Here is a 24742-nt window from a genome sequence, read left to right on the forward strand (position 1 = left end):
AAGGGGCAGCTAAGCTACTACTAGCTGCACAAATCATGGAAGGGAAGTAGAGCAAGGCTGGACAGGAACAGGGAGTGGGACTAGCCCTTGGTGGGATTTGAGCTCTGGCTACTCTTTGATAGTAGGACAGGATTGGGGAAGAAAAGGAGCCGAGTAGATCAATCACAGGTAGCAAATGATTGATATTGGGGGTATTCTCAAATCGAACATAACACCTATTTCATGTTCATTGAGTCCTGTGGATACTCAAGAGTATGACTGCCTTCAGGTATCTGTTGGGAAACCTTCTATTAGTCTGGGCAGTGACTTGTCTAGATGACCCCATTCTGGTTGAAATGTTTCAAACACGCACTACATCTCTATTCCAGATCATCTTATATGACAGCACCTGCAGACACAACCAAGTTTTAAAAAACATGTCGAGCAAAAACATTCAGAATGTTTATAGTGGTCTTCATCTACGAAGCATTACAGAAATGTGTTGCATTTCATCTTTATTCTCAACTCATGGAAAAAAATCAAAATCCTCGAGCAGTTCTGTGGAACATTGGTCTCTAATCGCGGTAATCTGTATGTTCTGGTTATTTGCTTTTGAGCCTTATATGGTGTGAAGTTGTCGGCTTTAATCTCCAGTACGTGTACTACCTCTGGTAAGCCAGGTAAAAATAAACAAACTGTGGGGCCAATTTAGAGAATGGCGGTAATGTATTATCGCTGAAAAGCAGTGTCATTTTAGCTCCCTATGTAGTTTTCTCCGAAGAAATTACCACTGACATTCTGTACCATGTCAATGGTAATTCCTTAGGTATGGAATCCTCCAGCGATTAATCATCTCAGAAATTTCAGCGATGGAGGGATTTATGTTAAGACGGCTCGCCTTACTAGAAATCCCAAAGTGTTTCATAATATAAATGTTGAGGTCAGAGCTGTATGGAGGAACAGAAGCCTCATGAAAGTAGTCGTGAAAAAGTACATGAGATAGTTTTTTTGGCTCATTTGTAACAGCAGGCATGGTACATTTTGGAGCTTACAATTTCATAGTTTTGAAAAAATCAAGAATGCTTTGCCAGAAAACCTTTGGATGATTTATAGTCAACAAACATAGCATTACTTGTTACATGCATGTCTCCACAGGAGCTGGAGGTCACGGTCAAAAACAGCATTCTGACCTCACAGAAATGGCTCGAAGTGTACCTGGAGCACGAGAAGCAGATGAAAATGTTTAAGAGCTGCATGACGATGCGAGAGATTTTTAACCATCACAAAAGCACCTGCCAGGGACTGGTTTACAAACGGATTCCCATCCCGGACTTCTGTGCACCAAGGGAACAGGTACTTGGAGTTAAATTGTTTTTTTTGTTTTTGTTGGGACTTCAGCTATTTAATCCTCAGATGGTTTACTTGAAACACCTGGACTTAAAATGTTTCATTTTTTCAGTGTTTCTTTTGATACTGAATGATGGAGCTGTCTCACAAATAGACTTAAAAATTCTAGATGAATTCCAATAATGTAGATAGCTTATAGAATGTGCTTTGTCCAACCCACGTTTACACCGTTTTGCATGCTCAGTGGGCCAGCCCAGCACAGGACCATGCACCCCTTCAGCAAAGAAATAGCATTGTCTTGAGTGCCTGAGCTAACTCTGTGCCTGAATGCAGTGCAGACGCTGTAACATAAACCCATCTGTCTATTCAGCAGATGCTCCATGCTTCAATGCTCATCACTCCCTATCTATCCTACAGGGGGCTTTCAAGACCTCCACCATACATCATTGCAATCCACATCAATGAAGGCTTTTACGCCCCCCCCCCCCCCCCAATGGATCATGGTGTAGGTTGCATTTGCACAGACACTCTTTGAATGATACTTCTTACTGCAAATTCCTCACGGTTTGAACTCCTCACAGGTTCCAGACTGCATCCAGAACCTTTTTCCAGCTATTGCTCCTGTGCACCAGTTGGTGGTGCCTTGGAACGCAGTGAAGGCCATGTCTTGCCATCAGAAGTGATGTCCCAGAGTCCTATGCAGACACCTCTCCTTTGTTGTGACATCACTTCCTTTTCTTCCACACCATTAGAAATTGATCCAGAGCTCTGTTGCCAAAACATCGGTGCTTACTGATCTCCCCACTTTTCTTTTTTGCATTTTATGTGACATAAACATGGCAAAAGGCATTAGAGCACTCTATGTGAGCTCTAGATTATATTATACATTTTCTAGGCACAAGGAAATGTAGTGAGTTGCCCACAATCACAGGATGTTGAGCCCAGCTAGAACCAGAATCTGATTCCCCAGTTCCAAATTTGGCAGCTGTGGCCCTGAGGCCACATCTCCACAGGTTTAAATCATGGCACAAATGAAAGAAGCAGTTTGCTTCTGGTGTCTTAGATGTCTGCATGATTTGATGTCATGTGATAAATGCTCTCTGAGGCACTCAAAGGTCATCAAGGGATGTGAGGCGAATCGGTTTGTTGGTGAGCACATGAAGCGAGGGCAATCGTGCTTCAATTCTTGCGCCCCGTCCCGATTTAAGTGACAGTTCTGGTCCAGGTTGCGATCCTCAGTTAAGTCCAGGGGCATAGCCAAATTACAAGTTTCAGTGCAAGCAAAAGAAGTCTAGGTGAGAGTCTTACCCTGCAGCCCCTGCTCCAGGTAGAGATTGTGCAATCGGCACTCCAGGTGCCCGATTTCAAGTCGGGCATCCAAATCCAGCCCTATTCCTTGTCTGGAGTGCCTCAATTATACCATGTCATCATCGACACTATGGCAGACTGAAGCATTCAAGGAGGCTGTGCTGCAACTTTTTCATGTGATTCAAGGTTCATCTCGATTACCTTTTGGCCACATGAATCTGTCGGGCTCTCAATCAGACTTCTGCCTGTGGGGCATACCCCAGTTTGACTGATTCCTGTGGGCCAACATCTGACAACCTGCCAGCACCAGTCAATGCCTCCACATCTGTTCTTTAGGTCATACTGGTTTGGTTGAAGGCATAATTGGTATCAGAGGCACCCATCCTGGATCTACCCCAACACCAGTTTTAGATACAGAGCAGAGGTAATTTCCATCTTTTGTGATGTCTCGTTCTAAGATTACTAAGGCTCAGCCCCTGGTGTGGGAGGATTCTGTACCTTTACCATGACACCACTACTACCAACAGCTTGAGAACATTTTGGGTTCCAATTCAGAGGCAATTCAAAACCTTGAGAATGCTCCATATGACGACGATGATGATGATGATGAGGAGGAGGCGGTGAACAACTTGCTCCAATCTCACTAGGCTGATGCTAGCCTGTATTCATACCTCTAGAATGCCAGTGACCTCAATACCTACCCTGAAATTGAATTGGATGCCCCATTAGGGTACCAACCTCTTTTGCAGGTTCCCATAGCAGTGGAGGTGCCGGAACTGCAGTTACTTGCTGGGATACTATGGCAGATCTGCTTACACAAATCTTGCAGGCTGCCACTTGCTCTTCGGAGTCCTTGCTGCCCTTCAATGAAGCATTGAAGGAGACCTTGTCAGTGGCATGGTTGAAACAGTGTTCGGCATCACCAGTGAGTTGCCCCTGTGCGAGGTTCCACAGGCCTGCCTGTGGACTTGGCCCTGTTGAAATAACAGCAGGCACCAGAGAGCATTAAGGTCCAGGTTTCATTCAACAAAGTGAATCTGAATGGCTTCCCTGCTGCCCTAACTGTTGTGGAATTAAAGTGCATTAATGCATTTGGCTGTGTGGTTCTCTCAATGCAGTTTGCTTGTTAGGATGCTGCAATCATACTATTTGGTATACAGTGAGAGAGATCCTGTCTGCACTCCCAGTGGAATCCATAGTGCATTTGCCCTACTGTCCACAATGGACAGGATGTGGCCAAATTTTACAGACCTGGCAGGAAACTACAGAATGTTAATAGTACTATGAGCACCAGTCTAGTGATTCAGCCTCATGCTACAGGCTCCAAATGGCATGTCCAGAAGGGATGCTTGCAGTACCCCTGGAAAAGCCTTCAGCTGCAGGCTTTTCGAGGGGTACTGCAAGCATCCCTTCTGGACATGCCATTTGGAGGCTCTCATCTCTGTGGGGCAAGACTGGCTCAGTGTTGGAATACAACCTACTCCTTGGAACGCATACTTACTCTTGCTTACCAGAGTCATCAACAATGCCGTAGGTTCCAGAGCTGCTGCTGGGGACTTGCTTGCATCCAGAGACCGCTCTCCCAGATGGTGCACCAGCCCACATAAACCTTTTATGGCTCAAGTGGAAGTCTTAGGAGCATAGGCTGTGACCATTTGCAAGTTCAGCCCTCCTCTTCCTAGTTTCTACCGCAACCACTTCCAAGTTGCTCTACTTGCCCCTTTAGTGGGTTTTGTGCTGCTGGTACAGGGAAAAAATAATTTTAATCTTCCTGGCTTGTGGGCAATTACTTCAGACTAGCAGAGCATACAGGTTGCTCATTATGATTACACCCTCTCTTAACTATCTACTCCCCCTCCTATTCCCCATGTTTACATGTTGCCTACCAGACAGCACATGTTGTTTGTTTGTCAAATGACCTATTGTCATCTTCTAGGGAGCTTAGAGTCCACCCATTGTTTACCATTGGTTTGGCTTTATTGTCAATCTCATTTACTTGCTGTTTACTTGTCAGCTTGTTTGGACTGTACTTCCCTTGTTTGCACATCTCCTGGAGAATAGCCTCATTAATTGTGACTTTCCGCTGTTTACTATGCGGGCACTCACTCGTTTTGGGTAGGCACTCCTTAAAAGTGCATATGTTTTCCAGTTGTCTTCCTTATGTACTGCTCTTCCCCTTCGTTTGCCACCCTGCATATTGATCTCACTCACTTTTGTGTGCTTCTCCTCTGTGGTGCTTTCCCACCCACGTGCTTCTCACCCTCAGCTCCATGTTCCACTTCTAGACCATGGGCTTCTCTTCTAACCCAGCACTCCACATCTGCCTCTCTCGCATATTGCTTCTCACCCCTGCATGTTTTTTCTGCCCCCCACCTTTTATGTTTTTTCACACCCCTGGTGTTACTTTGCCACTTGTATTGCTTCCTTTGCCTTATGTTGCTTTTTTCTCCATTGCCCTGCTTGCTACTCTCTCACCCATGCCCTCCATGTTGCCCCCCATGTTGCCCCCCCACCTGAGTCCCCCAAGTTGCTTCCACCACCCTCTTAAAACAAAACCTTTGCCTTACATTTTAATTTGTTTTTTATTTACCGATCTAATTTGGATCAGTAAATAAAATAACAAGAAAACAAAAAGAGCCTACATCATAGCATGTTTTATTTGTTGATTTCCTTTTTATCCATGCTTCACAGCATTGGAGAAAAACCATAGGCAAAGCCAAGTGGTATTAAAGGTGCGGATTTGCCAATGCTTTTTTCTTCAGACATTAGCAGATTAGGCCAACGTTCTTGCTAATGAGGTTTGTTTGTTGGTGCCCAAAGGGGCAATCCTGTCTCTGAGCAGGAGCATGGTAAGGGGTGCTACCTCAGATACTACTTGGCCTTCAAAAAAGACAGTGGGCTCAGACGGATTTCAGTCTTCGGTCCTGTACACCTAACTTCAGTAGGACAGAATCAAGAAGATGCTGACTATGGCCCATGGTCTTTCTGTGTTGCACCCAGGGTATTGAATTTCATCCTTGGACTGTGGAGCCGGTACATTTGAGTGCCCACAGTTCTACTTGTGTTTCCTTTGCTTTGTGGTGGAATCGCAACACTTCAGTTCAGTGACCTGTCTTCTTGCCTCATCTCAGATCCCCAGGTATTTAAGGGAGTAATGGTGTTGGTTATGGCTTGAATTAGCTGGTTGGGGATTCACTTATTCCTGTACCTCAATGTCTGACTGCTGAAGGTGAGCTTGCTCCAGTCAGTTTCGGAATAACTGGGGGCAACTATTTCCCTAATGTTCTCCCCAGGATTCTCTGTCAAAAAAACAAAATAACATTTATAATCGATGCAGAGGATTCAGTGTATTGGGGCATTTCTTGATTTAGTGGATTTAAGGACCTTTCAACCCTTGCAGCGAATTCAAGACAATTAGGTTATGACACCAATGTATTGGGCGTGTTCGTATAATCTTGCATAGACTTTTTCTGGGGCATCTTTGTCTTTTTGCCTCATGCATCCTGCTAGGACCTAATGTCGATTAGCACATGTGCGTCTGCAGTGGAAACATCTGCCTTCAGTAGCCTTAGCACTGGAGAGGTCTCTGAGGCATATCGGATGAAGCAGCCCATGGCATATTGTGGTGACTGAAGGATGCAAACATGACTCGAAGAAGACAGTTTTCCTTACTTGTTCCAAAGCTAATGGTGCTGATGGATGCGTCATCTCTGGGCTGGGGCAAGAAGAGTTTGGAGTTATGCACCACTTGGTTGGCCCTTAACGGGCCAACCAAAGGCAATCCTGTTAAAATCCCGCAGGCCAAAACTACTGTAGTGTGGTTCTGCAACAAGCCAGGAAGTGCTAAGACTGTGGAACCCACAAGATGATGGCTGATAAGACCTAATAAGGTACTGGGTTGCTTTTTTTAGTGTTCACGGAGGAGCTGGCCGAGCAGTTTGGGCTGGACTATTCCCGCTCGCTCATTTGCATACATCTCGGTCCCAACTGATGTGGCATGGTGGTTGATTAACAATGGATTGAGATGTGGCCCAAGCGATTGCCAGTGGCTAAAATTAATTCAAGAATTCCATCCATCACTTTGCTTTTGATACAGTGGCTGTGGAAGTGGCTGGATCTTCCATGGATTTCCCTGATAGTCAAATATCTCTTGGGTTCACTAAACGCCAGAGTAGACAAGCTCAGCAGGCATCATCTAGTCAAACCTGAGTGGAGTCTGCACCCATAGTTATTTCAAGCTATCTTTGCCCAGTGGGAATGTCTTGGGTTGATCTAAAGCTGAGAACACTCATTGATGTACCTTCTGAACACTGAAATGTCCATCTCAAGGCTGCTTTGAGACTAGTTTTGCCTTAATGGGCCTGCAGTCTCCTTTGTGCCTTACCGCCTCTACTGATGCTACTCTGAGTTCTAAAGGAGGTGAGGATGCACCAGGCTTAGGTCATCTTGATAGATCCAGGTTGAGCTCTAAAGGGTCTGTAACTGTGAACTGTTAAGTCTGTGCATCTGCCCTCCACTCAGGCTTCCTCTTTGGGAGGTTTTACTTTCACAGCAACAGGGCATGGTTCTTCATCCTCATCCTTCACCTCAATGGATAGATATTGATTGGCAGCAGCTTAGTGGTTTTGACCTTCCAGAGGAAGTGATGATTGTTATCTTAGCTGCATTCTGTCCGCTGACAAAGTCAATCTATTCTGGATGATAGAAGGGGTGTATGGCCTAGCTGATGCACTATTGGGTTTATCTACTTCAGGTAAAGCTTTCTGAAGTGCTTCTGTTTTTTCTGTGTTTGGCTCAGAAGGCCTTGCTATGAGCTCTGCTAAGGGTTATTTGCCGGTCATCTGGGCTTTTCTTCATTTGTCTAACCAGACCTCCCTGTACAAGTCACCAGTTTTGATGCATTTTTTGAAAGGGATTACATAAATGTTTTATTTTTTGTTATCTCGTAGTGTAATCTTAATTTGGCTCTTACCTTCTTGATGTGTTTGGTCTTTGAGCATATGCACAGCTGTTCTTTCAGGTTCCTTCCCCTTAAGACTGTCCTTCTTATTGCGATTACTTCAATGCATTGTGTTAGTGAACTGCAGACACTGTCCTTGTAATTTCCGTATACCACGTTCTTTCCAGACAAACTGGTGCATTGGACTTGGGGCTTCTTTCTGGCAAAAGTGATGTCCTCTTTCCGTGTAGGCAGTTCATCACGCTCCCTACTTTTTTGTCTCCTCCTCATTTGTGTGAGGAGGAGAGGCCTCATGAATTGTACACCAAGAGCACTTTTACCTTTAATATTGAACAGACTAACGAGCACAGGGTGGAACATTAACTATTCCTGGGCTTTCCTGGAGTTAGGAAGGGAATGGCAGTCCGGAAATGGCCCACAGGTATCATTGTTTTTCCTGCTCAGTGCTGCAGGTCTTCCTGATGTGAAGTCCACTCCTCTGACCCTCAATATTTTGGGAGGTGTTACGTATTGTATTTATTTTCAGTGTTATCATTGGTTTTCTTGTTTTCTTCGGATAGGTAAGTATAACACAAAAAAAAGGCTCAAACTAAGGATGTACTGTTCGTGGTACTGCCCGATGGCCGAGGGCAACAATACTAATAACAGAAGAACACAAATAATAAAGGGGCTAGCTCCTTTCCCTGGATAGCGCTCCGGGTTGTCAGGATTGGGTCCGGGTCTTCTGGTCTTCTCTTTTCAACATTCTCATTCGGTGGGTGGGAGGGAAAATAAACAGAAATAGATTGGGGTCAATAATGAGGGTATGATGCTTGTTCATGTGCTACCAGCACCAGGATTCCTACGGTGGGGAAGAAAGGATGTGAGGGGTTCTTCTTTTATATGGCTCACACCCGTGTGACCTAACTCCCTGTACCTCCCCACCACCCCCACCAAAAGGCTCCCCTCAGCTGTACTCGCTTTGAGCCGCGGTCCGTGTCCTGGAATGCGGCGTCAGGACCCAGGGCATCTTCTTCCTCTCGCAGCCCACCGGGTTTGGTTGCAGTTAACACCAAGCTCTGCTGGATTAGTCTCCTCTCCTCGTCGTCGTCTTGCCTCTTCTGGTCCTCCTCGTCGCGTCTCGCTGTCCGTCTTCTTCCTTCCCCGCTCTCCTCCTCCGGCTTCTCTCTCTTCCTCTTTCCGCGGTCTGCTTTATCCTCCTCCCCTTCCGCTGTCGTCGGACCTGCCGTGGCACACGCTCTCCGAGAGACTAGACCGCTACCCACTTCCGGTCTTGCGAGAGGGTCCGTGTTGTCTCTTCTCTTCTTCCGGTCCGCTACGGCGCTGACGCTGTCCTCCTCCCAATGCAGAATCTGAAGATAGAGGTATCATCTAAAGTTCATGCTACTTGCCCTCAGTAGGTGAGTACCCTTATCTAATTGCAGATTCCTCCTTTCATCCCTGTTCTGGGGAATGAACGTCTAGGTGTTTTTAAGGTTCCTTGTTTTGCACACTCTTGCTGTTTTTAAATGGTTTCTGATGCTCTATATTCAGGGCCACTGGAAATATGAGATTGTGTGGCCGAGGCATTTTTCTGCATAATTATTGATTTGCCTCATTAGCCACATACTCCATCTTCTGATGCATAATCCGCAGATTTTAACAAAAACTGAGTCAGACTCCTTGGTGGAAATCAAATGGTGATGAATTTGTGGTTAGAAAGAACATCCACAAGAGATAAATAACTTGTTCTACAGCAGAGCCCATGCTACACTGTTAGTTAAATCATTTAGTCATCCACCGTCTGCTTTTTAAGGGTGGTTCCTTGAGGGATTCCTTCTGGCTTCCATACCCCACTCAAAGGTTTCCTTGGCAAAGATGCATATTTACTAAGTATAATTTTCTTGGGTGCGGAATAGCTAGTGCACTGTTTCTCCTGCGTGCCTGCATCCATAAATTTTATATACAGGCACACTAGCAAAAGCATTCTCTCATTCTCATGTAGATGCATCTTATTTCCATGCAAATTAAGAAACCAAAGTTTTTGGTTGCATTACAGTTAGGCCCTATCGTGCAGGGCAAAGGAAGTCCAACCTTTTCCTTTTTTTGTTGCCCTCCACAATGATGAACGTTAACGAAAAACCATAATGTTTAAAATGGGCTTCTATAAGGTGTACGTTTAATCACTGCTGTATACCAAGGTGAGCAATTTTATATATTTTCAAAGATCCCAAGTGCATCTTTTTAATCTGGGTTGGTCTATTAATTGCGTGCACACTTTAACCAGAAATGAAGAATGTTTCCCTGCAATCTCTGTGCTTGTTTTGGTGAGATATGGCAACCAAATGGCTTTTTATTCAAACAATGATCTGATTCAACCATTGTCATCTACCTCCAGTGAAGGGAATGTTCTTGTGTAAGCTTCCAAACATGCGACTAAGCACAAGTTCTCCATATAGATTAATTGACCATACATGAAGCATGTGTGCTGTAGATACATATGCTGTGCATAAGTCCGCCATCTAGTATTGGGCTCGGTTGATTCCAAGTTGTTTTTGTTCCAAGAAGTTTTCTTTGAATCACAAGGCTGTGTGACTCTTCCTCTTGGTGATACTGCGAATGGTCATCAACTCCATGGGCAGATTGTTTCTTCCATCAACTGGTTTGGATGTAATCTCATGCGCTCAAGTTCGAGACCTTTTCAGGCTCTGTTCGGTTCGCTCATAGATCTTTCACTCAAAGGTATTGTCTCGGTCACATAGTTATATTTGCACTTCAATCAATAACTTTTTCTTCAACTTGCCTCCTTAGCCTACAGGCCATGCCCTGCGGGGCTTAATAATTTTGACAATTTTATCTGAGAATGAACTGCTAATGGAACACACTCTGTTCTGTTCCTGTCTGAAACGTCACTCTAAATATTCCCATACTGTGGTAAATATTTCTCCTTTACCGGGACTGAATTTGATACAGAAACATTATAAAATAGCTCAGTAAAAATGAGAGGCAGAATCCGTGATATTAGAGTTTCGGAATGGGCTTTATTCCGGTGGTCGATTATAATCGGATGCTTCAAGTTCCATCACCACGGGGGTTCAGGAAGTGAAGTACATACTTTATTGACAAGAAGTAACTTTTATAGTACATACATTATAATGAAGTGAATACAGTAGGCGTAACAATTGATAAGGACATTGACGTTTGGTTTGCGTAACCGAAAATGGGTGTAATAATGAGTAAAAAGGAACATGATTGGTTATGATGTAATACATAGGTGGATCTATAAGATAATACTTGGCATAGATGCGCGCGCAGCAGTATGACGTGTAATTGACGTGTAACTAGGGGGTGACGGGGACTTGACATTTAGCTCTATATGTGGAGACAAGAAGTCTGGGGGGTCAAGTCAACCTAATCCCAAATCATATCTAACATCCTATGTTTAAAGAACTATGTTATCCATAAAAGAAGGACTCTCGGACAGAATCTATTCTATACTGACTGTGCGTGCATGTACAAGCGTCTAAGTGTCTACACTAAATGCGAGGGGGTAGGAATATTCCATGGTAACAGGGCTATGAATTACTTGCATGAGGACAGAGAAGATGGGCCTTTTTGCTTGGTAACTGGAAGAATGTTTACTTAAACTACTAGGCAGGAATGTGTCGGCTGAGGGGGAAGCAGATAATTCGAAGGTGAATTACAGTTCTTGGCAGAGAGTAAGCTGATGTCAGGCTTCGTGAGCCGCGCAGAGAATGAGACAAAGTTCATGGTCACAGATGCAGGCTCGGGCTGGAGCTTTTAGAGGCAGAAGGCAAGAAGAGTTTGATGACAGAATCAGGGCCTACTTGCCTGGACTGAAAAGTGGCATAAGTGAACCATATAAAGCCGATGGCCTTTCATATTTAGGAATGGGATATCCGGCCTATTCATGGCGGATCTGTCAAAGGACATGTTGACGGTGGACGCACATGTATTTGCGTCTTCATAACTGGAACTGGGGGAACATATATGTACTTGTGATATACACATGGAACCGTTGGGGTCCAAGATAGGGGACATAACTGACCAGGAAAATCCATATTTCCACATTCCCTCCTTGTCCCCTACTTGCCCTTCAAGAGATATCAATCTTCATCAATCCATTGATCTGTTCATATAGAGGTAGACGCATATATGCAGTCTGACCACATATAAAGTAGGAGTGGTGATATGCTCTGAATGAAGATTTGCCTTGGTCACTGAATTCTACTGTAGTAGTGCATTGACTGTGGCCCATATGTATGGAACCAACCTTTCTTACACATAATTCACCTTTTGCTGGGAATACTGACATGGTGGGTAAGACTAGCTCAACTTCGGATACGACATTTAGAATCATGAGATTAGGTGTAAAATTACCTAATCCATATACTTCATTTTCTAGATCAATTCCTGTTCTTTTGGGGCGACCCTCCTTGTCAGGGTAGCAGACTTTGAATAAAACTAGGTTCAGGTTTCCCCATATCCAATGGTCTTGGTAAACTGCTGTGTCTGAGTCTATGGAATTAATTAAACTAAACCATGCTCCACAGGAGCCATTATGTGTAAATGGATGTGGAAAGAAAGGCAGGACTCCTTCATAATTCTGATAGGGAGGGAGTCGGCCACACACCCAACAATTGGTGGCATTACTAGTCTGATGGGAATGATGTAACATACTAATGAAAGTGTTATTGCGCAGCGCAAGTCTATAAGACAATTCATGCGGAGGTAAGTCACTAAAAGAATGTTCAGCAGCAACATTATAAACATGTCTAGAAATAGGGTAATATATGTGCAACAACATACTTGTAATAATTATTAAAAGACTCAATAAAAACAAAATTAATAATGTCACTATGCAGTGGCTACGCAGTGATTTACAATACGCCTGTCGTTTCAACATTTTTCGGGTATTTTCTCTACTCAGGTCCAAGGGATACATGTCAGAGACAATTCAACCGCTTCACCTTGGAGAGGACTTAAACAATCAAATTGCTCGACTTGGTGGGCCTAAGCTTTAGTTTGTAATTTTCAGATTTGTTCTGTTCAACAAAAGGGAGTTTTGTATCAGTCTGTGAGGGAGTACAGGGCACAGTGTCTATATCCGAAGATAGTCCATGAAATTTCTTGATGTGGCTTGAATGAATCCAGCCCTTGCGGCCCTCAATCTTCACGGCTGTTCTTGTGGCCAACAGGACCAACTTGGGTGCTTTCCACCTGGGCTCCAGCTGAGTCTTTCGGTCGAAATTCCTCACAAAGACAAGATTACCCGGAACAACGTCATGGGGTTTCACCTCAGTGTTGTCGGGAAAGGCTGCAGCTACCTGTGAACGAGAAGATTGTAGTGCAGACCTCAAGGAAGCCAAGTAATCTGTCAGCATATTACAGTCAATATCAGTTATTTTGCGTGGTATAGGCGTCCCCCACATATTCGGTGGTCTACCAAAGATCACCTCATACGGGGATAGCCCTGTTCTAGAGTGTGCTACCATTCTCATGTAAAAAAGTGCAACTGGTAATGCTACTATCCAGTCGACCCCTTTCTCTCTGCATATTTTGGACAGTCTGATTTTCAGTGTCTGATTATGTCTTTCTACGAGACCTGCTGCCTCGGGGTGTCGGACACAGTGGAATTTCCACTGATATCCTAGCAGAAGTGAAACGTGTTTCATTAATTTGGATGAGAACGGCTGGCCGTTATCTGAGTAGACAACACGTGGTAAACCGTATCGTGGGAAGAATTCTCGAACCAACTGTTTGGCAGTAGTCGGGGCAGTGTAATCTGAAACCGGGTACGCCTCTGTCCAACGGGACAGAGCGCAGACAACTACGAGAACATATTTGAATCCTCGACATCGTTCCATCTGGATATAATCCATCTGTAGGACTTCAAAAGGGTGATCAGGAGGATGAAATCCACCCTGTTCTACGGGAACACTTTTTCCTGGGTTGAACTGGCAACAGATCATACAGGTACGGACCTTTTGTTTTGCTGCTGCTCGTAAATGTTTATTGAACCAAATGTGTTGAATGCTGTCTAGCATAGCTTTTTCTCCTAGATGTGCCGGACTATGTATAGTGTTAATTACGACTTGGACCATTGAATCAGGAAGGAACCACACAGACCTTTCCTTCATCATCCATCCTTGGTCCGTTTGGATCCCTCCTAACTCGGTCCATTTCTTTATTTCGTCTGGTGTAGCATGTGTCTGTATGTCAATTACGTCAAGAGTAGGATCTTTAACGGTCATACAATGTGTCGGTGTCGGGACTATTGTCTTTGTCATGTCGGGGGTCTGAGTTTGAGCAGTCAGTTTAGCTGTTCTGTCGGCTAGATCATTGCCTTGGGAAATGATATCAGTAACCTTCGTATGGGCCTTACATTTCATAATTGATATTTCAGTGGGTAGATGTATTGCATCTAATAATGCGTGAATGAGGGGTCCGTGCTGAATGTGGGCACCGTGGGAAGTTAAATAACCTCTCTCTCGCCACAGCACGCCGAAGTCATGTACAACTCCGAATGCATAACGTGAATCAGTGTATATGTTGACTTTTTTATTCATGGCTTGAATACAGGCTTGTGTCAGAGCGATGAGCTCTGCGGCTTGAGCTGACAAAGTATTTATACGATTAGTTTCAATGACTTCAGTATCTGTTGTGACTGCATAAGCGGCTACTAACTCTCCTGTACTTGTTCTCATGCATGAACCATCGACATAAAATGTCAAGTCTGGATCTGACAATGGAACATCGGTCAAGTCTTGTCTGGGTTTTGTCGTTACAGTAATAACTTCAATACAGTCATGGGCTAGTGGGTCTGTTCCGGTTACTGGCAAAAGTGTGGCAGGATTCAATGTGTTACAGCGTCTTATTTCTATATGTGGCTGAAACAATGTAAGTTCATACCCTGTAAGTCGTGCTACGGTCAAGTGTTGTGTTTGTGTTCTATTTACAAGAACCTCTACTGCGTGGGGTACTTGAACTGTCAATGGATGTCCTAACACTATGGCATCGCTTTGTCTGATTGCTAAAGCTGTTGCTGCTACTGATTTTAGGCATGCAGGCAAAGCCTGAGCTACGGGATCTAATGTACTAGAAAAATACGCACATGGTTTGTGTGCTCCTGCTTGTTCCTGTGTGAGTACTGACAAGGCAGTACCTTCGCGCTCTGTAACAAAAAGTGTAAACTGTTTTCTGTAACATGGCGTTGCTAAAACGGGTGCTTGACATAAAGCTTTCTTTAGGCTTTCAAAAGCTTGTGTATGTTCCTGAGTCCAAGGGAGAACAGTCGATGTGGCTGCCTCCTGTGTTGTCAACTGAATGAGTGGTTTTGCTAGAAATGCATATTGCGGGATCCACTGTCTACAGTATGAAGTGAGGCCTATGAAAGCCCGCACCTCCTTTTGTGTCTTGGGTATTGGCATGTTAGCTATCAACTGAATGCGGTCGGGTGTAAGCTGCCTTCCCTCCTTGTCCAGCGAGTGTCCAAGATAAACAACTTGCTGGACACAGAATTGCAGCTTAGAAGGGGACACCTTGTGCCCTTTTTCGGCTAGAAATTGTAAAACTGTCAGTGATGCTTTCTCGCATTCAGGTTCGCTTCTAGCGGTGATCAGCAGATCATCGACATATTGAAGCAAGGCAGTGTTAACTGGCATGTGGATACTGTCGAGTTCTCGTTTCAGTGCTTGGCTATAGATGCTGGGGCTTTCTGTAAATCCTTGAGGTGCGCGTGTGAATTTAAAGCTACGTCCATTTAAACTAAATCCGAACAAATATTGGCTTTCCGGATCTATTGGGACGCTGAAAAAGGCATTTTTGAGATCAATTACAGTAAAGAATGTTGCTTCGGAATCAATAGCTGTCAATAATGACGAGATATCTGGGACCACAGGAAATTGTGGCACAATGCATTTGTTTAACTCGCGCAGATCAATAACCAATCGATATACTGGCGGCGCTGTAGGATCTGTTCGTTTAAGAATCGGTATTATCGGTGAATTACATATATTGGAGTCTGTTTCCACAACTACTCCTTGGGCAATGAGTTCGTCAATGATTTGTAGTAAAGCCACTACAGCATCTGGTGGTAACTTGTATTGTCGCATTCGTGGTAGCACCACTCCTGCCTTTAGTGTGACTCGATATGGTGTAATATTCATGCAACCAACATCAGTAGGGCCTTGTGCCCATAGACGTGTAGGTAAAGTCTGCAGTCGGGGATCCATGTCTCTAGATACATAGTGACCTTTAAAATCACGTAAAAACAATCTTACTCCTTCCGGAGAACAACATATTATAGCTCCTAGAGCTTTTAACGTTTTTATTCCTAATAGATTTTCTGGACATGATTTAGTAAGCAATAAATCTGTAGTTCGGGTCAAAGGTCCTATCGTAAGTGGCAGAGGTTGTGACACTTCATTAACAATAGGTTTTCCTGAAAAACCAAGGGAAATATTCTGTGAGCCTGAGAGGGGTGCCCCTGGAACTTCACTACGTTTTATAGTTGTTCGACTTGCCCCTGTATCGAGTAAAAATTTTCTATCTTGACCTAATAATTTACTATGTACATAAGGTCCTTCTTGATCTACAGGAATCTCGATAAGGGGTAAGTCAACTTCCCTCTCTAGGCTAGTTCATGCGTAACGCTGATACTCGGGATATTCATACTGTGCGGTCTGATACATTTGTCGTGTTGTTGTTTGTGTGGCAGCAACAGGCAATGGGGGTGCAGCTGGCACAAACTGTATTGGCTGTTGTGCGGCTGGCATGGCCTGGGCATGCTGCATAACTCCTTGTTCATTCTGATCTTGTCTTAGTGGCCGTGATCTTTCTTGTGTTTTACCTATGGCGATATTATGTTTTAAAACTGGACAATCGTGTACGTAATGGCCTGGCTTTTTACAATAATTGCATGTCCCCTTTACAGGTCCTGCTGAATCGGAATGTGTCATACCCTTTTTATGTCCTTCAGCTGGAACTGTCTGGGAAACTAGCATTTTCATCTTCGTGTCTTTCATGCGTCTGTGTTCATGTTCTTGTTCCTCTCTAATTCTATTGTGATGGTACTGTAACATTTGTAACATTTGTGATGGAGTGTTACCTCTACTTGCTTTTATGCCACTATTTATACCAAAACATTTCTCGAATCGGGCATAGTAATCGCTAGTGTCTTCATCTTGCTTCTGCTTACAGGCTGAGATTGTACCCCAATCTTCCTTTTTCGTAGTTAATAAACGCGGCAGTACCTGTACTAGTAGTCCTGGTAATGCCTTAGTTTTGTCCCCAAGCCCTGCACCTGGACCTCGGGCCCTTTCTTCTGCTTCTAATGCTGACCATTCTATCTTTTGATCACCTACCTCCCACTCTTTTTCCTTGAGTTTCTCATAAATGCCAGCAGGCATCAACACCTTTAATATTGTCATAATGTCGGGGTAGGTATACTCTCCCATGAGTAACATGTCTTTGATTTCTCGGTGAAAACCCGCTGGGTCTTTGTCATGACTGGGTACCACTTTCTTCATTTGTAACAATTCTATTTTCGATATAGGCGTATATACAAATACGCGTTTAAACTCATTGTCCTCACCCTTTATTGGGTGCACTTCTCGTAAGGGATTCTGTCTATCTATGTGATACGTAGTTCTTTCCTTGACGGACAATGGAACATGTTCTGAACATATAAAAAGAATATACTGCTTTCTAGATTCTAGAATTTCTTTAATTAATTCAGTACCTGGACCTCTCCATTTATTCATAAGCAATTCAGTCAATATGTCAGGTAGGGGACCAGGGTCCGAATGCTGACTCCGATATAGTATAATGAGTTGTTGAATCATATAAATCCCAGCTAACCTTTGTTCATCTGGGGTAAGATTCAAAAATGTGCGTACTACTGTATCATCACTATATTTTCCGGGACTGTCCACCCAATGAACAGCTGCCCTTGCTAAATCTTGTTCATCCATAGAATCGAGAAAATGATAACCCCTTCGTTCTCGGAGTAGTTTGTCGGCGGTTTGGAACGAATGCTCGTTAGACCTTATGTTAATTATAGGTATTTGAAAATTCCTGTTATTATCTGGACATATCGGATGTATTGAGTCAGTGTGATATCTAGTCTTACTCCTATTACAAGATCTTCCTCTACCTACATAGGCTATGGTGTCCGACTGCCCTGTGGGCAGTCCTGACCCTTCTTCCTCGTTTTGTTCGAACTCGTCTACCTCTAATCGCTCTTCGTGTAGGCGTTCTATTTCTTTACGGATCTTTCGGCACATGGCTATTATACAATTTTGTTTATCATGTCTCCCTTCTGATATATTCTGGCTCCATCTTGTAAGAATTTTCATGGCTTCCGGGTCTACCCCCGGTCGGTCTTGATTTCTGATCACACAGTTTATGAGGAAACGTAACAGTTCCCCCTGTATCTCTACTTTCTGGTATTCCATAGCTCTGTAAATACATTCTGGATCTCGCCCTGTTTGGACAAAATGATATATATTATCTAGATGCGCAGTCATTCCTGGTAACTTCGCTAAATACACTGCGGCTCGTCTGATACGCAATGATGCTAGGGTCATTTCGTCCTCCTTTCCAGGCACCGGGTCATATCTACAATCTATAAGAAGTTCCTTAAGCGCACGGGCACTAAGGAGTTTGGGTGTACGTGAATGCGCTGACTCTTGAAAAGTAAGTTTATTTATTCTGGGTGGCGTAGAAAAGACATTGGTAGCTCCTCCCGCGGCCCCATCTGGGGCGTCGGGTGTAAAAGGATTCGTCGAACGTGACACAGCAACTGCAGGTGTGGACACAGCCATAGAAGTAGCTGTAGGAGCGGATACAGAAACAGATGTGCTTGCCGGAACTTGTGACTCGATTTGTTGCTGTAGGGATACGGGTACTGGATCTTGGCGTTGAACCTCCCTGGTATGCGGTCTATGTGGGGCGGAATTAGCATACTCGGGAGCTGCGTCATCTAAATATGAGGAAAGAAAAACATCTTCTGCGGTTCTAGGATGCCCCTTAGGATGTACCTTTATTGGGAACAATGGGGTTGGCAAGTCTTTTGGTGTCTCTGGAGTAGCCTTAGGTAATCCTTCGGCCAGAAGGGGATACATACCATTCATAAGGGCATTTCTTTGTCTGTCTACTTGTTCTGATTTCACTCGGATACCTTCCTCAATTAATAGATTCTCTCGAACTTTATTGGAATTCTCTTTACTCTTCTCTTCCTGTCTACGTGCTTTTTCTGTTCGTCTATGTGATTCTTTACGCCATAATTCAACGGCGTCTTTCTGTGACTGTCTGACTTTTCTTTTCCATAACTCTTCCTCGACTTTCATGATGCACTCTGCATCCCAGGTCCCCGCTGTGGGCCACCTCTGACTTTCTGGTAATCCCTTGGTATAGTCTACCCATAAATCAAGAAATAATATAGCGTCTAAGCCATGTTTATGATACATAAAGTGCCCTGGAGTGTCCCTAGGAGGAATAGGGACGGCTTCTTCGAGAACCCCTTTTCTGGTAGTGATCTGTCTTAATTTCGAAAAGAGCGGCATATTGAGAACTGACCTTATACTTGATTTTGACCTGATACTTGAATTTGAACAGACTTAATACAATAAACACGATAATGAACAGTCATTCATACCACGATATACTTAAACACTTTAAACATTAAACATTAAACCTTTAACTGAAACAACAATGATGATCGTCTGCATAACTAATCACCAAGCTTAATTCTCGACAATAACTAGACAATAACTAGACACTTCGGAATACTTCGGAATACTTGATATACTGCTAAACAGTACAGATACACTGCTAAAACAGTGCAGACCGGATTTGTGTACCCAAACCCGTCTTGACCGGCACAACCTATGTGCACGTCAGAAATGCCTCCCCAGCAATGGTACTCACCGGGTAGCTTCGGAAACGGAAGGCCTCAGTAACTTGAACTTGAACCGGACTGGACTCGACTCGACTCGACTCGTCGGACACTGGGCTTGACTTCGGACTGGTGGGTCTCTGTATACCTCGGATCTTGCTCTCTCAGCTAGGCTCTGGTCGGGATACTTCGCACTTCTCACCGCCTCGTCTGGGTGTTGATCGCAGTCTCAGTCGCCCCCGCTTGACCGGAGGGAGATACAGGAAATCCTGCTGGTACGCGTTATTGTCCGTCCAGCTGTGGCAGGAGACCGGGCCTGCAACGCACCGCCGGCGCGTGAGATGAGAAAGTGTCCCTGTTCGGGCGCCATCATGTGGTAAATATTTCTCCTTTACCGGGACTGAATTTGATACAGAAACATTATAAAATAGCTCAGTAAAAATGAGAGGCAGAATCCGTGATATTAGAGTTTCGGAATGGGCTTTATTCCGGTGGTCGATTATAATCGGATGCTTCAAGTTCCATCACCACGGGGGTTCAGGAAGTGAAGTACATACTTTATTGACAAGAAGTAACTTTTATAGTACATACATTATAATGAAGTGAATACAGTAGGCGTAACAATTGATAAGGACATTGACGTTTGGTTTGCGTAACCGAAAATGGGTGTAATAATGAGTAAAAAGGAACATGATTGGTTATGATGTAATACATAGGTGGATCTATAAGATAATACTTGGCATAGATGCGCGCGCAGCAGTATGACGTGTAATTGACGTGTAACTAGGGGGTGACGGGGACTTGACATTTAGCTCTATATGTGGAGACAAGAAGTCTGGGGGGTCAAGTCAACCTAATCCCAAATCATATCTAACATCCTATGTTTAAAGAACTATGTTATCCATAAAAGAAGGACTCTCGGACAGAATCTATTCTATACTGACTGTGCGTGCATGTACAAGCGTCTAAGTGTCTACACTAAATGCGAGGGGGTAGGAATATTCCATGGTAACAGGGCTATGAATTACTTGCATGAGGACAGAGAAGATGGGCCTTTTTGCTTGGTAACTGGAAGAATGTTTACTTAAACTACTAGGCAGGAATGTGTCGGCTGAGGGGGAAGCAGATAATTCGAAGGTGAAATACAGTTCTTGGCAGAGAGTAAGCTGATGTCAGGCTTCGTGAGCCGCGCAGAGAATGAGACAAAGTTCATGGTCACAGATGCAGGCTCGGGCTGGAGCTTTTAGAGGCAGAAGGCAAGAAGAGTTTGATGACAGAATCAGGGCCTACTTGCCTGGACTGAAAAGTGGCATAAGTGAACCATATAAAGCCGATGGCCTTTCATATTTAGGAATGGGATATCCGGCCTATTCATGGCGGATCTGTCAAAGGACATGTTGACGGTGGACGCACATGTATTTGCGTCTTCATAACTGGAACTGGGGGAACATATATGTACTTGTGATATACACATGGAACCGTTGGGGTCCAAGATAGGGGACATAACTGACCAGGAAAATCCATATTTCCACAATACGACCAACATTCCGTTGGTAATCTATACCTCTCGCCTGATCGAGAGTAAAGCTGTGAGGCTTGCAAGTCATTTCAATCTAAGAAAACCATTTGTGATCGACATGGCCAACTCCAGGATATGCAGCGTAAATGAGTGGACAATTTGCTGGACATTTTCGGTCGAAAAGAGGAAGAAGTTCAGCCTACAGCAGAGGCCTCCACATCATTGCAGTCTGGCTCTATACGCCCTCGAACATCACTTTCTGCTCTGAAAGATAAGGGCCATGGTACTTTGGAACCAAGCACACCAGCACCGAAACATCCTTCCATGCCGATATGTTTCACTTTTGGATTGAAATCTCCACCTGAACCGTTCCTCGATATAATGTAGGAACAGCTCAATCCAAGGCAGAAAACTTTGCAAATTCAGCCTGGAACAAAGAAAATAATTTTTCAACCAGCAAAGCCTCATTCTTCTAAGAGACAGTTAATTTTTCAAGAGGCTATAGACATTCCTATACAGCCTCCAAAGAAGGATGTTGCCCCTAGCCCTGTACACATTCCTATTCCACTTTCACACAACCCACCAACATCACCCCTAGCTTCCACTCCACCACCTCTCACCACACTATCTGAGGCAGGTAACATGACCCCTATAGAAGACGATGATGACTTGCCACAAAACATACACCCTTGGGATCCATGGGAAGACTATGATATTGAACCACAGGGGGATGCAGACCCCTATATTCATCCTACACGGTTATCACCATCTGATGATGCTTCTGCGTATCAAGATTTAATTGCTAGGCCAACAGCTTTTCATCAAGTACCTTTATAGAAGGACACAATAGAGGGACAATTTCCATTTTGAAATGCTCTCTAATGCTCAAAGGCGGGCACAATTTTTACCACTTCTTGAAGGAATGGTACGCCATGCAGAGGATATTTTTAAGGACCCTGTCAAAGCTAGGATAATCAAACCACCCATTGACAAAAAAATATAAAGCTGCACCTTCTCATCCCATATGCATTAGAAGTCAATTATCTCCTGACTCCCCAGTGATTTCTAATGCACCAAAAGGGCAAACTCCCAAACAACAGGAGTTGCGCCTCCCCCAGAAAAAGAGTTCAAATTAATTGATGCCTCTGGAAAAAGTGTAGCAGCACAATCAGCTAATCATTGTCATAAAGCCAACAGCCAAGCTCTATTAGCTTATTAGGAAAGTGGTCACTGGGATGAAATGGAGGGGCTCATCTAACATTTCCCACAGGAACACAGGAATAGGGGGTAGGAAGGTATCATTGAAGGTAAGCTTATCACAAACAATTCAAAAATGGGTGCACTAGTGCAGCAGACACCGCAGCTAGAGGTTTAAATAACAGGCTGCTTTTGCATAGACGTGTTTGGATCCTTGTCTCAGGTTTTAAACGTGAAGTGCAGCAGGCGATCCTTATTCTCCCATTTGATAAGGAACATCTTTTTGGATCTCCAGTCGACACAGCCCTTAAGAAAATGAAAAATGACACTGAGGTCGCTAAATCATTGGGGGCGCTACAAACTAGTACCTATTGCAGTTCATTTTGTAGACCCATTTATAAACAAGGTGCAACATCTGCCTCCCGAAACAACACAGGGTCAACCTATAAAAATCAAGGGCAATCCTTTACTGCTAAAACATTTAACAGGGGCGCATAGAGAGGAAACCATTTCAAAGGATGGGGTTGCGTAAGTAATACCCGTAACTCAAACACAAATCCCAATCAATGACTTCCTTACCATTCTTCCCGACCATTTAACACCTGTCGGGGGTCATCTTCAAAACTTTCTCTCAACATGAAAATCAATCACAAACGATCAATGGGTGTTGGATATTATCCAACATGGTTACGGTCTGGAGCTTATTACAATACCTCCAAATATTCAACCTCTCAAACACAAATTATCGCTACAACACCATAATCTTCTACAACCGCAAATAGCAGCTCTATTACTAGAAGGTGCAATTAAACCAGTCCAAAAACAGTATTAAAGAACAGGGGTATGTTCATTATACTTCCTGATTCCCAAAAAAGATGGAACATTACAACCCATTCTCGACTTCAGACCACTCAATCACTATCTCCTGTCGGAACGCTTCCACATGGTTACTCTTCAAGAACTCATTCCATTATTACTAAAGGGTGACTTCATGGGTGTCTTAGACTTAAAGGATGCCTACTTCCATATATCTCTCCACCCTGCACACAGAAAATATTTGCAGTTTCTATTCCAAGGAAACAATTATCAAGTCAATATTCTTCCCTTTGGAGTTACCACCGCACCTCAGGTATTCACAAAATGTCTAGCAGTAGTAGCAGCCCTTCTATGCATGCAAGACATCCATGTCTTTCCTTATCTGGATGATTGGCTGATAAAAGCAAACCGCCTCAACCTTTGCAAGCTGCATACATAGGCTTTCCTGTTTTCAGTTTCTATTTTTGGTAAATTCTGGTGGGGTTTTTTTCAGTGTTTTCAAGTGATTTCAACACCTTAAAAAACAGTAGTTACACATTTCTGAGCCATTAAAAACAACAGAAACAGTGTTTTTCCTGTGTTTATGAAACTTTTTACTTTTATTATTGCTTGCTTTCTGCACTGATAGTGCATGCTGTATAGACAGTGTACGTACAGTGTAAATGATGTCCAAATACATTTTTACAAATCAAACTTATCATAGTACACCATACAATACTTCTTCAGTGAGTCTTTGGTCATGCACGCTCGCTCTTTCCTTCCCATGTAAACTTGTATCTGTGAAAAGACCTTCTAAATATTGGCACTTGAGACAGGCCAAACATTGTGATTCTCTGTGACAGGTTTGGCAACATATGCGTTGAACTGGGCGCATATGCCCTTAGAGTTATTGAAGCGGTCAAAAATAAGGCAGCACTTTTGAAACTCCGGAGAATATTTCCCTTTACGGAAGGGATCTATAACTTGTGCAGAGTACCACAGTGAGGCTACATTGACTTCAAATGCCATTGTTGGTGAAGGTCTATTTCTCATACATTGTAAAATGAAAATTTGCAGAATTGCTCCTCAACATTGCTTTGCTTACCAAGTGGCAAGCACTCTAACATGGAATATGTTGCAGTGCCAAAGTCACTAGAAGTGTCGCCCAGCCTACTCTCAAGGAGATGTTTCAGATCTACACCAATTATACTGAACACTTGGTAGACAAGACTGTTTTCAAACTCTAGTTTTTTTATTCTGTCCACTACAGCAGTCATGCTTTCCTGGAAAAATCCAAGAATGCAGTAGAGTATACTTTTTTTCAAATCACTATCAATATGTGACCAAAGATCCTCACATTCTTGCCTTTGGCATCATCACTCAGCAAAAGTTCTGTAAACAGTTGCCACATGGATGATATAGCATTCATGGCCTCTAGGACTGAGAACCACCAGCTAAGTGACACAGTTGGGATGACTCTTTCGTTGATGCCAGACAAAGCACAAAATGAGAAATATTTGTGTTTTAGTTTCCGTCCATAACAAAACAGTGCACCAGAATGGACTGGAAAGTCAAAACCATTCATCATTAACTCTGAAGATTGTAAAGATGCTTTCAGCATACCATTGAACAAATGACAAGGATCTCTTACAGGTAAGCACTTCAGCTCAGGTATCAATTTTGAGAGGTCATCATGCAACCTTTTCATATACGTAGCTGAAGCACTACAAATGCAAAC

At 43.6% G+C, this 24742-nt stretch overlaps 1 protein-coding gene across 4 annotated transcripts in view; it reads left to right on the forward strand.

The window, feature by feature from the left end:
- The window catches only part of PALD1 (phosphatase domain containing paladin 1), a 958342-nt gene that overhangs the window by 642910 nt on the left and 290690 nt on the right, over positions 1–24742 (forward strand). For all 4 annotated transcript variants that reach the window (XM_085603872.1, XM_085603871.1, XM_085603874.1 and 1 more), the window contains one exon: positions 1135–1332. In XM_085603872.1, coding sequence (XP_085459998.1) covers positions 1135–1332 — 198 coding nt within the window. The remainder of the gene's footprint in view (positions 1–1134; positions 1333–24742) is intronic.

The sequence above is a fragment of the Triturus cristatus genome, chromosome 1_2, assembly GCF_964204655.1.
Source record: "Triturus cristatus chromosome 1_2, aTriCri1.1, whole genome shotgun sequence".
Taxonomy (NCBI): domain Eukaryota; kingdom Metazoa; phylum Chordata; class Amphibia; order Caudata; family Salamandridae; genus Triturus; species Triturus cristatus.